Raw genomic sequence first — 16858 nt, 5'->3', positions numbered from 1 at the left:
CATTTAAACATGGAAGCAAATGGGAGGATACACCTGCAGATTAATAACAAACCTATGTTCCCTTTTGAAAGACTTGTAAAAGTTATAAGGATTTTAAATCAACCTTGTGAGTGCCCATCTGGAGATCTTCCTCATTATCGCAGCCTTCAGTTCTAGCAAAATCTTCCACATCCTGCCATTCCTTATTGCTTCCCTTATGAAAACACAGTCGTGTGCCTACAGTTTAAGTAAAAAACAAGTATTAGATATGTGACTACTGTGCTCGCTACACAAATAAACTGTAAAGAATTCAAGCATTTTTTACCTTTCAAAAAACAGTGCCAAGCAGTCGAAGGCCAGGAATTGCACCACCCCAAGTCGTCATCATCCGAGAGGGAGGACATGCAGAAAATACCAGATTCTGACTCACTGCTTGCCTGTGGAAAAAATATTACAAACTTTCTAGGTTTTCTTTTGTAAGATGTATTTTGTTAATCTGTGTCTTCAGACTATCTATCTATCTACCTACCTACCTACCTAGCTACCTACCTACCTAGCTACCTACCTACCTAGCTACCTAGCTAGCTGGCTAGCTATGCCGGGTCTTAGCTGTGGCATGGCGGATCTAGCTCCCCGACCAGAGATCGAACCCAGGCTTCCTGCATTGGGAGCACAGTCTTAACCACTGGATGGCCAGGGAAGTCCTGAGACTTTATTAGTGGATAACTTAATCATTCTAAACTTAGGGGGAAAAATCGCCTTCAAAAACTGAAGTTCTGGAAAGTTTTAGTTAAATGCATGTTCCCACTGGTAACAAACTTTCCTAACAGTTAATAGAGCTGTACATATAACTGAATCCAGATCAGCAGGAGAACAGCGAGAGAGACTATTTCCCATTTGCATGTGCTTCAGAAGAACTGCTTAGAGAGGGAAAGTTCATGTTTTTCAGCTGCTGTACAGATTTCATAAAGTTTAACCTCATGAATAAACTTACCCTTTCATGTCTGACTGGTGTTTGCTCCTTCCAGTGGTGATGAGCGAAGGCTGGCCCACCCTTAGAAGAGGACACCGGTGGAGGGCGCGCATAGGAATGTAAACTTTTGCTAGTAGCTATGATGTGTACAGGAGATGATCTAAAATAAAGAAACTGTTTTAACCACAAAGCAAAGGTCCTTAAAGTAAAGCTTTCCTTTTGGTGAACTTCATATTCATAACACCAATGTTATTACATATAAGACACCTCTGGGAAACACTACTAAAGACATCAGGGTTTCGTCTATATGTTGTTCCTTAACATCTTACCCAAACCCCCTTCACACATTTTAAACACTGTTTTTTTCAGATTAGATAATATACTTTAAATTCCAAACTACTGTTTCATTTACTCATTCACTCATTTTTATATCACTAAGCACATACAAGTGTGCAGTTTCATTCATGAAGGATGATACCCCCTTATGCAGGGCTCCCGATCCCTTTCTCTCTCCTACTGTGATGTGGTCACCAAATCTCGGCCCTCCAAGCTCAACGTGACCAACACGGAACTCTTTATCTACCAACCACCTGTATCACTGGGCAGATACAGTGAACTACCTGAAGCTAAAATGTTTAAACTTATTATAGTAGAAAACAGCCTATTTGCAAAGCATCTACACATAAAGCCAGCTACTTCTGCACCAGGATCACCTTAAAAAAGTAAGTTACCTCTTGCCCCGCTTTCCTGTCAAAAGTCTCTTTACCAGGCAGTGCTCCCTTCAGAGTACACGGGGCTCCCCAGAACACACTAAGATCCTTCCCCCACAAACATATAAGAGGGGTAACAGCAGCAAGCCCATAAAGGACGACCAGTAAGGTATACTGACTCGGGAGTCTGGAAAGCAGCAGAAAGGAAAATTTCAGGGTCTAAGAAGTAAATCTGAATTGTCCCAAATCAGGACAATTCTGAGATGCCAACTAAGGATTTGGTCCTTAACAGAAAAATGTTTACACGTATCTGTACTAATCCTCTTTCTAAAAAGAGGAGGGACATCTTACTTTCCAATTCTTCCCTTATTCTCTGAGAAATCTGATTAGCCCTCATTTTTTTAAACTTAACATTTTTTATTATACCTTCGCAGAAATCAATTTTTAAACGAGGATCCATATATAAAACTGTACGTTGCTTTCACGTTCATAACACTTCTTAAGTAAAAAGCCCTCAAATTTCCATGCATTTTAGCTTACTCTCCAATCAACTTTGGATTTCAAAATACAAATATTTCATCTTTGCTCACTTTCTTCCTTTTATTACACATTTACATCTTTATGAAGTATAAGAGGATGGCCAAACTGCTAAAAATTCCTTAAACTCATTCCTGCCTTCGTGACTAGTAAAAGAAAATGGGTTCATCAGTTCTTCTGTTTAACCATTTAAAAGACAAATAACAATGTAATGTTCTAAAATGTATATGGCCTAAATGTTCTGTAAAAATTAATATGCTGCATGTGCCTGAATCACTAACACCATGGTCTCTTCATCCCTCTATCTATGCAGGGATAATACAAATTTTACCTGTCCTCAAGCCCTTGGTACTGTACAGTTACAACTTCAGACATCCCAAGTTCAGTAACTAACACAGTTTAACACTCTACAAGAAGTCACGAGAACAGCACTGACTGTCAGAAGGCAGGCAAGACAGCAGAGCGCGACTCTTGGGCTTGTTCCCTAGGGAGAAGGGAAGCGTAGAAAACGCCGCAGAGAGTAATCTACATCTTTAGGGAGCTACTCCTTTACTTTTTTTTTTTTTTAACATTAATTTTCTTCTGAGGGTTTTACTCAACTTTCCATGAACTAAATTATTAATCCTCATGAGCTTACTGTGAAAAATGAAAAGTACTCTCTCTAAACTAAAATCGGGGAAAAAAGAAAGTCCAATAGTAAAATCAGAGTTTTTTTTTTTAATTGTAAAGCAATTTTTCACTTTTTGACTATTAAGATTACAATGAAAACTGGGACAATAAAGGAAGTAATACTTTGAAAGGCAACTTTTCATTCTTGTGGAACTCTTCATGGATTAAACTGAAGTTAATTAAATTGAATTTGCTCTAATCAAAACCAATGACCTTGCTGAATAGAAGAAAAACAGCGTAACTTGCTGGGCTTCACACCTAACAAGTTTATTCTTTAGCAAAGAACTATACTAACTTAGGAACACTACCAAAATTCAGTTATTCCTACATCACCTATTATGGACTCTGGTCTACCCACTCACATGAGTGCAAACCTGGGTATTTTTTTCTCTTCCCTACAAACAATCATATTTATCTATGTCTTTTTACATAGCCAATTTTATAATTTGGGGTATAATTAATAAAATATTATCCATTTAGGTATCTCTAGGAATATTAGTTGGAAGCTTCCATAATTTCATAGCACCATTAATTCATTTTCTTAAACTCTGGTCTGGTTATATGAAACAGTGGTTTCTACCAATGGGAGTCTACTTTTGTAAGTTCAACATTTTAATATTAGCAAACATAAATAACATAAGGCCACATACACTGTGGAAAAAAATAAACCTAGACCAAAAGGAACCAAACTCAAGGTTGATAAAAGTTTAAAATATGTCTATTTTAATTATGATTCCTTAGACATATATAATTTTCATCTAAGTAGAAATATATAATAAAAGTATTCTTGGTCTGATGTATTTTTTTGATGACTTTAAACCATTTACAAATATTTTTGACTCTGCTGTTCTCTTATCACTTTTATCTAATTCTCAAAATATGAAATCATGACATTGGGTGAAACAGCTCTTTGATTATTTTAAGACAAAGAGCTTAATTCTAATGACTTTGATAAACCACTCATGAGATGGTCAAGATTACTTTTAACTCTAGAAAAAAAAGCATTTTGTCATGATAAAAGTTTTCAATTAAAATACAGCCAATGTTCCCACCTGTTGTAAAATGAGCACTGCATAAGTGGACTTTGTGGACTGGTGGCGATATTTGCTAATTCTGTTAGCCAATCCACCTCATTTTCACGGTAAGTGTTTTCTGATATTTCTGAGGTATTTTGGTTCCAAGATGGTCTTGGATATTCTTGATGTGACACATCTGAACTTAGCTGGTATATGGCAGATTGAGTAGGATCACTCTGAACAGCCTGAAGTTCAGGAAGATCATCTGCAAATAAGCACACTCGAAATTATAAGAAGGAAATTACTAATACAGGGAACAATTCTACAATCACACCTGGAAGACAGGTCCTCAAATTTAGCTAATTAATTTTGTGAGAGGAAACGTGTAAATTCTAAATGTTTTCTTGAATGAAAACAAGTTTCAACTGAAAAAAAAAAATGACATCTTATACATTTAAGGGCCAACAGAGTCTGACAGAAAAGTAAACCTAGCAAATGTAAATGGATTAATGACTTCACTACTCAAACCATGTAACTACCACAACTGTTCACCAACTGTTCTGTTTGTGTTTTCTGACTTTTTCCCCCAGTTTTTTATAGCTTACCTGGGAATAATCCATATACCACTGAGACATTTTTATGTTAACATGTTAGAGGAAAAAGGCGTTTTATGGGTACACAGATGTACTTATTGTTCACACACTTGAACCTGTTCAACAAGATTACTGCAATATATGAAAACAACAATTTTCAAAGATGAAACCTAGATCATATTATATATTTTCAGGTACTACTTTTTAGACTTTATCTATGCTAAATTATTTCTTTTTAATGAGAAAGTCTGAACTCAGTAATATTTACTACTTATTTTTTTCCAGAAAGTGTGTTCCCGAAAGGTAGTTCATGACAGACTCTCAGCTACCCAAGAAAGAAAACTAGAAATAGTACCCAAGGACCACTCATGTACATGCCAAGGCTATGAACACTGTAAGATAGACTGAATTCTAAAAAATTGAATTAAAAATTAAAGAAAAAGAAAGGAGGGGAGAAAAAGCATCTTGCAGGCCTTAAAAAAGAAAAACCACCACCAAAACAACCCTCTTTGAAACACATACCTACAAACTCTACAGATCCACTGGGTCTCTTCAATATATGTCAAAAAACTCTTCCAGTCTTGAGAGTTCTCCTAAACTGTCACTATAAAAGTACATACTCCTAATTCCTATTCAGGGGAATATCCCAGAATAGCTCACTAGAACAGAAATGTCTTACAAGTACTGATTCAAGACACCTATTCATAAAAGTGACTAGAAGGTATCCCCCCCTTCACAGAGCAGCTAAAATATCACACCAACTTAAGACAATTCCACTCTGTAATTCTCATGGTGGTGGAGCCGTTTCCCTTCCTTCACTGCCAACACTGTTCTTTGACTATCTTTATTTACTGTAAAGGGTTCATTTCTGTCTTTCAAGTTACGGAAACTACTTTTAAACTGAAGTCATGAGGGGTGGTACAAGTTTTTGACCCCCTGAGCCCTAGGTTCCTGATTTCCTCCTGAAACCTAAAATGTGACAATGGAGGAATCAACTACCTGATTGAACTGGGGCTTCTTGCTCAATAGTAACCACTCCTCAATGAATATTCGGGCCCAGCAATCTCTTAGCATTCAAACAGGTTATGTCCCAAGACCTTTAAGATCTCCAAATTTCCAAAGAAGACTCCAGCATATAACCTCCTTTACTTCATCATTTATAAAATGAGGACACTCACATCTCAGGTTTTTGGGAACATCAGAGAGAAATGCATATTAAATGGGAACAAAGCCAAGATGAAAAGTTGGCAGCAAGCCAAGATCACTCTTCACCTGTTCACTGTCTCCAACAGTGAGCTCAAAGCAATACGATTCAGAGTCATACCTCAACAAACCTACACACTTCTACAGGTCACATATCTTTGGAGTAGCTCAGCAGTAGTGATAATCACAAATGTCAGATCCTCAAATTTCAAGGGTCCACTGTAATTTCCCCATCATACCAACAAACCAGGCGTGAATAGTGGCCAGCATAATTTGCTGAGCTCACATGGATATTTCAAAAGTAACATCTTTTGAAAAGCCACACAGCAAGGTTTTCATAAGGTGTTCAAAGGCTCATCTTTATCCACAAAGGCAGTTTAGTTTGAAAATTTGTAAATGAGTCTCTATGATAACCATAAATAGCCCCAAGTTAGGTTGGTTTTAAGTAATACTTCACAAGCAATAATAAGAGAACACTGAAAACTTCTGATGTACAAAAACTTGACATACTTTTTATCAGTTCAAGGTAGGTGGAAAAGCTAGCTAAACATGAAAATTAATCTGAATCTCAGTGAGATTCCTAAGAACTTCATTTTGTTTACCAAGCTCCATGTGCTCATCACAAGAGTTGTATCCAGGTGAGGATGGCAAATTTTCATTACACTGCAGCAACTCCAATGAGTCATTCATTCCTGAAGCTCTCTTGTCCATTACTAGCAGGAGTTTCTGTACTGCATTAGGCACCTGATTTGTCTTCACTTCCCACACCATGTTATGGTGCTCCGACTTAAAAATAATATAAGAAAAAAATGTCAAGTCATGTGATTTGGAAATAATGTAAGTATAAAATAATGTAAGTATAAAGTCAATCAGAGACATCACAATGTTGTATCTTTAATCACACATTGCTATCTGTATCCCCCTCAAAACCTTTAGACACGGATGACTGAAGGTCTATTCTATTTTGCACATTTTTTGGAAGATTCTATTTTAATTTCTCTAGTATTTATCAACTGTGTTCATTATTTTGTTTTCTCATCTTCTGAAAGTGAACAAGTTTAACGAACTTAAAATTACAGTCTCTAACGAATATTTTTAAAAGTTTCTTGGGACTTCCCCAGCAGTCCAGTGGTTAAGACTCCGGACTTCCACTGCAGCGGTCGCGGGTTCAATCCCTGGCCAGGGAACTAAAATCCCTCAAGCCGCGTGGCAGGGCCAAAACAAAACAAAACACAAAAAACAAAACAAGACAAAAAAATAAAATAGAAAAGAGTTTCTTAAAATGGCCATATACTATACTTCTTATAAAAATAAAAATGTTTTCTTAATGAGAATTTGGGACCTAACCATACTAAAAAGATACCTGACCTTCTGAATAGGCTACAATTTTTACAAAGATTAATAATATAAAATGTGGTTATACCTTTTACACTCTTGCCTTTGGACGATGATCAAATCTGTTATTTAACATGGGTGACAGAAGCAGCAAGATTTCCTGATTTCTCACTACTCCAAATCTCATTTTTTAGAAGTTCTAATGAGTTAATATGAAATACACAAGAAATTCTAACATATAGTTTTTTTCCTCAAAATAAAACAAAATATACTGCTCTTAAAAGTCAACAAAAGTCAGGAACTCCCTGGCAGTCAAGTGGTTTGGATATGGCGCTAACTACTACCGGGGTTAGCCGAGGCCTGAGTTCGATCCCTGGTCAGGAAACTAAGATCCCGTGGTGTGACCAAAAAAAAAAAGTACCATAAAAGTCAGGTACCCTAGCCCAGAAATGCAGTGATAGGACATTTATACCAGAGCTTTCTAAGTCATGTCATAATCACCAACAAACACTGACAGATTTTTTTCTACAAAGGCTTTTCCAATGAACTTTTAAATCATGAAATGTCATCCTGACTATAAAATATATGACCACTGTGGAAAAAAATGAAAAAAGCTTTTCTTAAAAAATAAAAGGAATATAATAATTATCTCTCTTCTAAAAAATTTACTTTTTATTTATTTATGGCCGCGTTGGGTCTTCGTTGCTGAGCGTGGGCTTTCTCTAGTTGCGGCGAGCGCGCTTCTCATTGCGGTGGCTTCGCTTGCTGCAGAGCACGGGCTCTAGGCACGCAGGCTTCCGTAGTTGTGGCTCACGGACTTAGCTGCTCTGTGGTATGTGGGATCTTCCCGGACCAGGGCTCGAACCCGTGTCCCCTGCATTGGCAGGTAGATTCTTAACCACTGTGCCACCGGGGGAGCCCCTATAATAATTATTTCTAATCCCACCAACCCGAGTTAGATACTGTGACATTTTGATGTACTATCTTACAATCCAATCTCTTTTTCATGCACAGACCTACGTTTTACCTAAATAAAATCATTTATTTTTCTTCATACTTCATATTATATATATTAATAGTTGAGACCTTTTCCTTAACATAAGTTCATAAGCACTTTCCTATGTCATTAATTTTTTCAAAGATCTATTTTAAATAGTTAAATAATATACATCATCAGGATGTACCAAAATTTATTTATCCCTCCTACTGCTAAACATATTCCCAGTTTTTCCAATCTTCTAAATAACAGTGAATTTACATTCTTTTTTTTTAAGTATTTGCTTATATCTGGTTATTTCTTTAGATTCCCAGAGACAGATTAGTAGTCGGATGGCAATTAAACATCTTAAGGCTTTTGACACATACAGCCAAACTGACCACTGCCTTACTTTATTTCTAATATTTTATTTCAGATGCTTTCTGCCTGTACTCCTCAAATATTACCCATTTCTTGGGCACTTAGAGCCTTACACAATACCGACTGTGAGATGTAGTATGGAGTAGTGAAAAAGGCACTGGGGTAGGTGGAAGGAAACAGGTTTGATACCAGCTTAATCACTTACTAAATCTATGAACTAAAGTGACTGAGCTTCAATATCTCCATCTGAAAACAGGGCTAATGACTCCTGCTCTTTTCTTCCTAGAGCAGTTGTGAGGATGAAATGAAACAAAGTGAGTAAAAAAAAAAAAAATGTAAAATGACTTTAAAAAAAACTTTTTTATCCCTAGACTGACATAGGGCAATATTATGCATACTATGGGCACTTCATGTTCTAAACAGGATAGTTATTGAAAACAGTTAACAACAGGAGACCAGACAACTAGCTATTCAGCTTCGGTAATTTCCTCCCTGGGAAATCTGACAAGTTATCCAACACATCTCAATAAAAAGTCACAGATCATACCACTACTTTAAGCAAATAACAGTTTATCTAAAAGATGTTTGAAGCATTCCCAACAAATGAACACTTTTCCAGTAGGTACAAGCTATTATGTAGTGATTAATCACAGTCTTATGATATAGTTACAGCAAATCTGCTAGGGTATAACAAATAATTTCCTACAAAATTGGTGGCTACAAGAGATATGGTAACACAAATCGACTTCTCAAGCGTAAGTAGCCAAATCCTGATTCTGAGCCTCCACCTTCTCATTGCAAAAGCCAAGCAAACTTAGCTTGATCTGAGATTCTCGACCCTAGTGGCACACAGAACCATGTCTGCTTCAAACCAGTGATGCCCAGGCCCCACCTTCCTTCCGAAGCAAGTGGTTTATTTGGTCTGGGGTACAACCCTGGTGCACTGGTTTTTACTTGTTTTCTTTCAAAAGAACCCCTGGTGTGTTGTGAGAACCAGCAGGCTAAAAATGACTGCCACATTCCTTTTTATGTAAATATATATGTGTGTGTATATATATTCATTTATTTAATACATATTATGTACAAGGCACTATACTAGGTGCATCGATGAACAGCTTATCATGAATCTCAAGGAATCTTCACTTTAGTGGAAAGATATAAGCAAATGACCATAGTTCTACAAAGCCAGGGCTTGGCTATGAATGGGTAAAAAAGAAGGATGGGAGGCTCCCAATGAGAGAAACTCACACGAGCAAACTCACACAGTTAGCAAAGGACTGGATGAAATCAGAAGAACATAGAAGCCAGTAGGCAGGATGGCCTTTGTGTCTCCTGGTCATCCATCAATACTAAGGCTGGAAAGGCAGACTGGGATCAGAATCTTCAATCCTAATTTAGGAAAACTGGTTAGTTGGTTTGTTTTTTGTAGACAAGGGTAAGTAAGGACTTCGACAGTAGACTACTGAGTTCATATTATATTTGCTACTTGCCAGCTATGTGCCCTGGACAATTTATTTAAAATCTTTATGACTTGTTTGTAAAATGTAAATAATAAAAGCATCTGTATAGGTTGTTGTAAAAACTCAGTGAACTCATAAATGTCAAAAGCTTACAGTAGTGCCTAACAGAGCAAATTCTCAATGTAGACTGGCCAGTATTATTATTAGCAACTAGCAGACAATGGGAACCACTGCATACTTTTGAACAGAGGTCTAACATGATCAGAACCACACTTTAAACATTTTTTTGAGTCTATTTAAAAAACCATACTGAAACACGGTATGAGTCTGCAGGAACATCTATAACAAATATTTAAGGGAGAGTGTATTAAGAGTAGAGTATATTCACATTCCCAATTTCTGTCTATGCCACTCGCTCCCAGCCTCCTTTGAGAGTTCTCATGAGGGACTTCCCTGGTGGTCCAGTGGTTAAGACTCTGAGCTTCCACTGCAGGGGGCCCGTCAACGGGAAGAACCCGCATGCCCTGCCTTGTGGCCAGAAAGTCCTCATGAAAGAAACGGTAATTGGTAGTATCAGTGCAGACTCCTTGTTTAGTAATGCCCCAAACATGAGAGAAACTACTTATTCTGTGTAAGTTCTTGGAACAATCAATATTAAGTTTAAATGGCAGATTTTAACCCTTCCCATAGAAAACTTTTCAACATCTTAAGTACGGAGAACACAATTCATCATCCTGACTTAGTGACTCAAACTCCGTATCAACATCTGTACATGCCTCATATACAGATGTGATCGGCCTAAGTCAGCCCAAGTTGTAATCTTAAACTTGAAAAATTTCTCACTTTTCCCCTTTATTATGAAATTCAGAGTTGCGATATTCATGTATACCTGTCCTCAGAGCTCTCCTTACGGGTAGGAAGCAGAGCTGCAGTTAGTTTGTGGTGTCCTCCCCCTCCCTCTGCAGAGCCCTTTGGTTTTCTCATTCTTCCCAGATAGGTTCGCTCTCTGCCTCAGCAGGTCCCGGGTGCCCGGTCACCATTCACTCTGCACTCATATCTCCTTGCAACTTCTAGCATTTCTTCAGCACTGTGTCTTAGTAAGCTACCAACATCTCATCACAATACTCTTTAAATGAAGTTGGAAAAAAACATTTTAGTTTCAAAGCAAGTAACAAAAGGGACCAAATAGGGCTTCCCTGGTGGCGCAGTGGTTGGGAGTCCGCCTGCCGATGCAGGGGACGCGGGTTCGTGCCCTGGTCTGGGAGGATCCCACGTGCCGCGGAGCGGGTGGGCTCGTGAGCCATGGCCGCTGAGCCTGCGCGTCCGGAGCCTGTGCTCCACAACGGGAGAGGCCACAGCAGTGAGAGGCCCGCGTACTGCAAAACCAAAAGGGACCAAATAAATATTTGTTGAACTTGAGTTCTATGTGTTTTCACGTCTCATTGCTCAAGACTATCAAAAGTCTGGTCTTGAGATAGTGGAAGTTTTCCTTCTGTAAACCTCCTGTACAGTAAACGGAGCCTAGACTTCAAGTCAACAGACTTGAAGTTCACCTGCTAGCCAGGTAACCTGGGGCAGGTCGCTTAATCTCAAGGTGCCTCTACTTATCTCACAGGGCTATTGTGAGAATTAAATAAAATACATGAAACCAAAATTCAAGCCCATACACAAACGTAAGCTTTTTGTCTCTCAGTTTTCTGTCAAATTATAGTATTGGGGGGAAACAAGGCCTCTGATACCCTAAAGGAACACCAGAAGAGTCCGTACTCAAAAATAACGCCCCACATACACCAATTTAGATATTCATTATGATAAACAAGCTCCTCTTTCAAATTTCTCCTGGTAGAGCTAACGCTATTGTTCATTCATGCTTTTGAATACCACTTTGGTATTACAGGACTGGACATAGCTCATCTTGTGTTTAGTTAACTCTGTACATGTCAACTCTTCACTAGATCTGTGAATTCTCAAAAAGGAAGAGTAAAATTCTCCAGCAGTTGTACTTTGAAATGTCATGTTCAATATTACAAATTTTTATTTTATTGAGTGGGGATGAGAAGGCCCTACTGCATTTGTTTTGCAAACTTTCAGAAGTAAATATCCACAAAATCTTAGGAAGAGATGCCTAAAAATAGCCAAGTCTCACTGAATGAAAAAGAAGGAAATTAGGTTTTACTAAATGTCTACCTACTATGTGCCAAGCATTTCCACATACTTCATTTAATTTTGTATAAACTTCAAAACAGCTCTGAACAAAGTATTACTCTGGATGAGGAAGCACTTCCCTGGAGGCCCAGTGGTTAAGATTCTGCCCTCCCACTGCAGGGGGCACAGGTTTGATCCCTGGGTCAGGGAACTAAGATCCCGCATGCCGTGCAGCACAGCCAAGAAAAAATATATATATAATAATAATATTCTGGATGAGAAAAACAGGGCTCTAATGACTGAATGGGACCATTTTCTCTTCAAAAAAAAAAAAAAAAAAAGAAACTGAGAAGAAGGACAAAAGGGATAGACCAACATAAGTTAGACATCTAATTTCAACTACGTTCAAGTGCCAATTCTTCCCTGACTCCTTATCTTTCCATCCTCATTATGGACATCAAGGAAAGGATCTTATACATGCCCTCCCTTAATCCTGAAGAACTTCTATCTCAAGCTCAAACTGTTTGTGGGGAGAAGGTGAAGAGACAGTAATTTGCAATTACTTTATAACTCTAACATGAGGAATTGAAGTGGTATTTAAAATGGATTACATAATTCCAAGCTAAAATAAGCCTCCATAACAAACTATATTAAACGTAACTTTCTACACCAAAAGCAGTCGAAGCCTTAATGTAGTTCTTTTAGAATATTTCCAATGAAACTTCAAACAAAAGATTTCAGAGAAATGTTTCTACAACTCTAGTTTGCCACAGTGCTGAGGTTAAAAAAAAAAAAAAAAAATCCACACCCCAACAGTGGGTGGTATTCTTTCCATAAAATATATTACTGTAGAGCATCACTTACCATCTATATGACTCTGAACAGTTGAACTTCTATGCCTCAGTTTTCTTCTTTCTAAATGGGACCAGCACCTGTCTACCTTTCATAGTTATTGGAAGTATATAAGACGCTACATCACACACCCTTACCTGGTTCCAAAGCATTCTCCTACCAATCAGTCGCCCAGTGCCAAATACATCTATATAAGCTCTTATTAATTTTGTGCTGACTTGACACAAAATACTGAAATTGATGAAGATAACAGCAAACCCCTAAGACACCACTACAAGCTATCCACAAACCTGTTAAAAAGAGTACTGTCAATTCACATAGTACTTAAGATGACTCACTGTATGAAAAATCTTTAAATCATATATGAAAGAATTTTTACATGAAATTTATTTTCCCAAACTTGATTGTAACCGTAAAAAATTTCACATTACGTATAACAACTTGTGGAAGAAGCTTTTCTAAACTACTACCAGTAACTTCTAAAAATTCAATCAACTATATTATAGAAGAAAATTATTTTTCTATTTTGTCTACAGAAAAGGACAGTGTAAACTATGATATGAAATACCAAAGTAAATGCAGATCAAAATATGAAGGTATATGACTATTACTGATGGGTCAGGCATAAACAAGAATATACAAGAATATCATTGTTAATAAAGAATATCACTTTTCCTCAATTTTGTGATATACAAACGTATTTGTCAGCTTAAAAAAATTTGTTGTGATTTATTTTCTCATTCTAGATAAAAGTTCGCCTTCATACTCAAAAGATAATATATGTAAAATACCTGGCATTGTCTCATTAACATGGTACTAACTTATCATAATTTATGGCAAAAAAGTACTAATATTTTCATTTCAAACAGAAATACAGCAGACCAGCTAGCAATTCTCCCTCAAGGGCCTTCAAGGTCTAGCAGTTTATTCATTCATAAAGCCGGTTAGCCTTCATCACAGAGCATTTGGATAGTGAGGAAAACGTCCAAAGAAATTAAAATACAGCGGAGGAGACAACTCTTAAAGCGACAGTACCATGTTTGAAGTCTGAGAAGCAAGCACTGTGAAACATGGGAAATCTTGGGAAATCCCGGGAGAAGGTAACTTTTAAAATAACATATGCAGTAGAAGTTTGAGAAGTGAACAAGGGGGAAGAGTTTTCCAGGCTGAAAAAGGTAATGGGGCTTATGAAATTAAATAAAATGGAAACTACAAAGTGAAATCAAAATTTCATTCTGTAAATAATATATTAGTCAAGTTAGAATAAACAAAAACTATTGTTTTAAAGTACTTTGCTATAAAGTGGCTAAACGGCTTCCTCAAAAGTATAAAGTAGCTCAAAAACTTAATGAGTGTATTTAATTCTTTTGAATATAATTCAAATTTCCTTAAAACTTTGTCAACAATTACCTGCTCAGCAAGAACTAAGTAGTTTAATCATGGAAACTCAACAGTTGACCCTAACACTCTCGTTAGCAAGCTAAAGCAGAAAATATCAAAAACAATAACAAAAAGCAACGACGGAAAGAACTAGAAGTACATCACAAATGTAGATCATTATCAATAGTTAAACAATAGAGAAGTATTTACAAATGTTAAAATTATTTTAATTCTCAAAAGGTAACTTTAATTTCAAGACCACTGCTGGGAATCACCTGTTATTGCTAGTTAAAGGGAAATAAATCTAAAGCACTTAGTCTAAATTGTTGGTAGGACGCCAACACTTTGCAGTATATATACAACTCCCTTTTACCCTCCTCCCTTCTTAGCATCACTGGCTCCCAGAGCTAGAGTCTTTGAGTATCTCCCTGCAGCCACAGCTCCTTTTACAAAAGATTCTTGCTGAAAACTCCTAAAGAATGAACTCTAGATGGTGTAGAACGCACCGCGGAAAGCGAAATCCCCTAGACTGCGTGTAGCGTTAGAAGAAGCTACAAAAACCGGGCCCCGACTCTCGATTTCGCCTGGATTATTTGTTTTGTTTTAATCTGCCTGGGGCAGCAGTATAGGTTGGAAGGCGGAGACTGGAATCGCCTGCCAAGCCTCGCTCTCGGTCACACAGAGGCAGTGCCTCCCGGTTCACGCCAAGTCCATCCCCCACCCTCTTTCGCCATTCATCGCGTTCCCCTCCCCTCCCCCCATCATGTGACCGCAGCCTGGACTCCAGGCTTGTTTTTCCCCTCAGCTCAGCCCCACCGCGCAGGCGCCAAGGAGCCCATTCATTCGAACTGCGTAACAATGAGCCCCAGGGCCCAGCGGCTCCGCGAGCTTCCCAGCTCGACCCGAGCCCCTCTCGGCCCCTAAAGAGGCGGCGCCTCACGGCAGTCCCCCACCCGCGGCCGGCCGCCCACCCCGGGCCAACCTCCGACCCTCCGCCCACTCGCGAGGAGTTGAAGTCAAACTTTCCGGGGCAGCCCCGGCGCCGCGTCGGCCCCCTTCCCCCGCCCAGGCCCGCCCCATCTCCGCACCCGGCTCGGCCACCCACCGCGCCACCCTGCCCGGAGCACCGTCCTCGCCTACGCCTCCCAGCCCCCGCCCCGAGACCCCCACGGGCCGCGCCGCCGCGAAGCCCAGGTGAGCTTGCGGGAAGCGCCGGTCCGGTGGGTTCGCCTCGGGCAGATATCGGACGGTTAACTGCCCCCGCCGTGAGGAAGAGGAGCGCCGACCCGAGCTCGCCCGGCCGCCCGATACCCTCGGGATCCTGCCCCTCCCTTCCCCACCCCCACCCCTTCCCGAACAGAAAGACAACAAACCCGTCGCGGAGTGCGGGCAGCCCCGGCGCGGGCCGCCCTGGCCGCGACAACACCACCAGCAACTCGTGTACCCCTCTCCGACTGACGCCGGCTTCCCCGGCGCACGTTAATGCTCCCGCCGCCACTCTTAGTCCTCAACCGAAACTTTCCTACTTACCAAACCCGTCGCCATTACCAAGTCTTTCAAGCTTCGTCTTCCCCCTCCCCTCAAACCCCCGGAGGTTGAGCCTCCTCCCAGCTCCTTCGCCCTCTTATTGGTCTGTGGAACTGCCATTCGATTCTTCCCCTTTCCCATTGGGTGATACCGTGTTCCGTCTCGGGGGGCGGGCTTGTATTGACTTTTGTGTTGTGTTTAGTGGAGAAGATGGCGTGTCAATCACTAGGGTGAGCGCTTCGGATTGGATTGCTGCCGAGACTGCCGGGACCCGAGCCAAACTTTGCCCGCGAAATGGATTGTGGGTTTGTAGTCTCGGCCTAGCTGCGTTCCTCTTAGGAACTGCACGTCGGAGGAAACGATTGGACTACATATCCCAGAAGCGCGTGCACAGTACAGGCTTGATAGTAAACAAGAGTCATAGGGACACGTGTATCAGCTCGTTTGTTTTGCTGTCTGGGACAAAAGGGAGGGGGCGGAGGAAGTGAGTGTTTTAGAGCTTTGGCCTTTTCTCTTCCTCTGCTAGCACTTGAGAGCCGCCCCAAACCTCTCGCAGCACCCATTCCGGGCCATAAACAGCCAGAGTCGCTCGCTGCTCAAAGTTTGGCAGGAGACCAAGGTATTGTTTTAGTGCGAGGGGAAGGAGATGACTGCACAAGCGGAAGCAGCGCTGCCTCGTGGGGGACCCAGTCACCCACAAATCACGGCCCCAGGCATAGTGGGGATAATAAAGGTGGTGCTGGGCTCCAGTGGGAAGACTTAGCATTATTTTATCCTGAGCCTGGCCTCGCCCCTCCCGGGACAGCAGCTTGAGATTTCTCTGCCAACTCTGTTCAGTTCACCCGAGATTTTTTGAATGCCGTCTACGTGCCAGGCACCGAGAGGCTTGGGGATGAACTGTGAGAGAGAAGCTCGGGGTCTGGAGAATTTACAAAGCTCGGGACGGGAGGGGCGAGGGGCGATTACTACTGACTTTGGAATTAAGGGAAGTCAAAGCGATGTTTTCCATATTGACCAGCTTGCTCGTTGTTTAAGGTAATCAGAGGGGTATAATGTGTGACTTAAACTGATTTAATTTGTGAATTGTTATCTGAATTTCCTTGGTGAGTTTTTGTTAACCAG

General features: G+C 40.1%; 1 protein-coding gene across 3 annotated transcripts in view; it reads right to left on the bottom strand.

Moving 5' to 3' along the window:
• HBP1 (HMG-box transcription factor 1) overlaps nt 1–15816 on the bottom strand; it is a 31052-nt gene extending 15236 nt beyond the window's left edge. The window contains exons 1-6 of one of the 3 annotated variants that reach the window (XM_082661813.1): nt 15740–15816; nt 6283–6466; nt 3921–4149; nt 974–1112; nt 305–416; nt 104–216 (exon numbers count right to left, since the gene is read on the bottom strand). In XM_082661813.1, coding sequence (XP_082517939.1) covers nt 104–216; nt 305–416; nt 974–1112; nt 3921–4149; nt 6283–6466; nt 15740–15754 — 792 coding nt within the window. In that variant the 5' untranslated portion in view covers nt 15755–15816. Of the gene's footprint in view, nt 1–103; nt 217–304; nt 417–973; nt 1113–3920; nt 4150–6282; nt 6468–9634; nt 9762–15578; nt 15584–15739 lie in introns of those variants that run through there. The other 2 variants (XM_082661815.1, XM_082661814.1) reach the window with 2 other exon arrangements.
• Between the last annotated feature and the right edge of the window lie 1042 nt (nt 15817–16858).

This window comes from Grampus griseus, assembly GCF_964374135.1.
Source record: "Grampus griseus genome assembly, chromosome: 9".
NCBI classification, from domain to species: domain Eukaryota; kingdom Metazoa; phylum Chordata; class Mammalia; order Artiodactyla; family Delphinidae; genus Grampus; species Grampus griseus.
The sequence above is the reverse complement of the archived record's forward strand: the minus strand, read 5'-3'. Positions and strand labels throughout refer to the sequence as shown.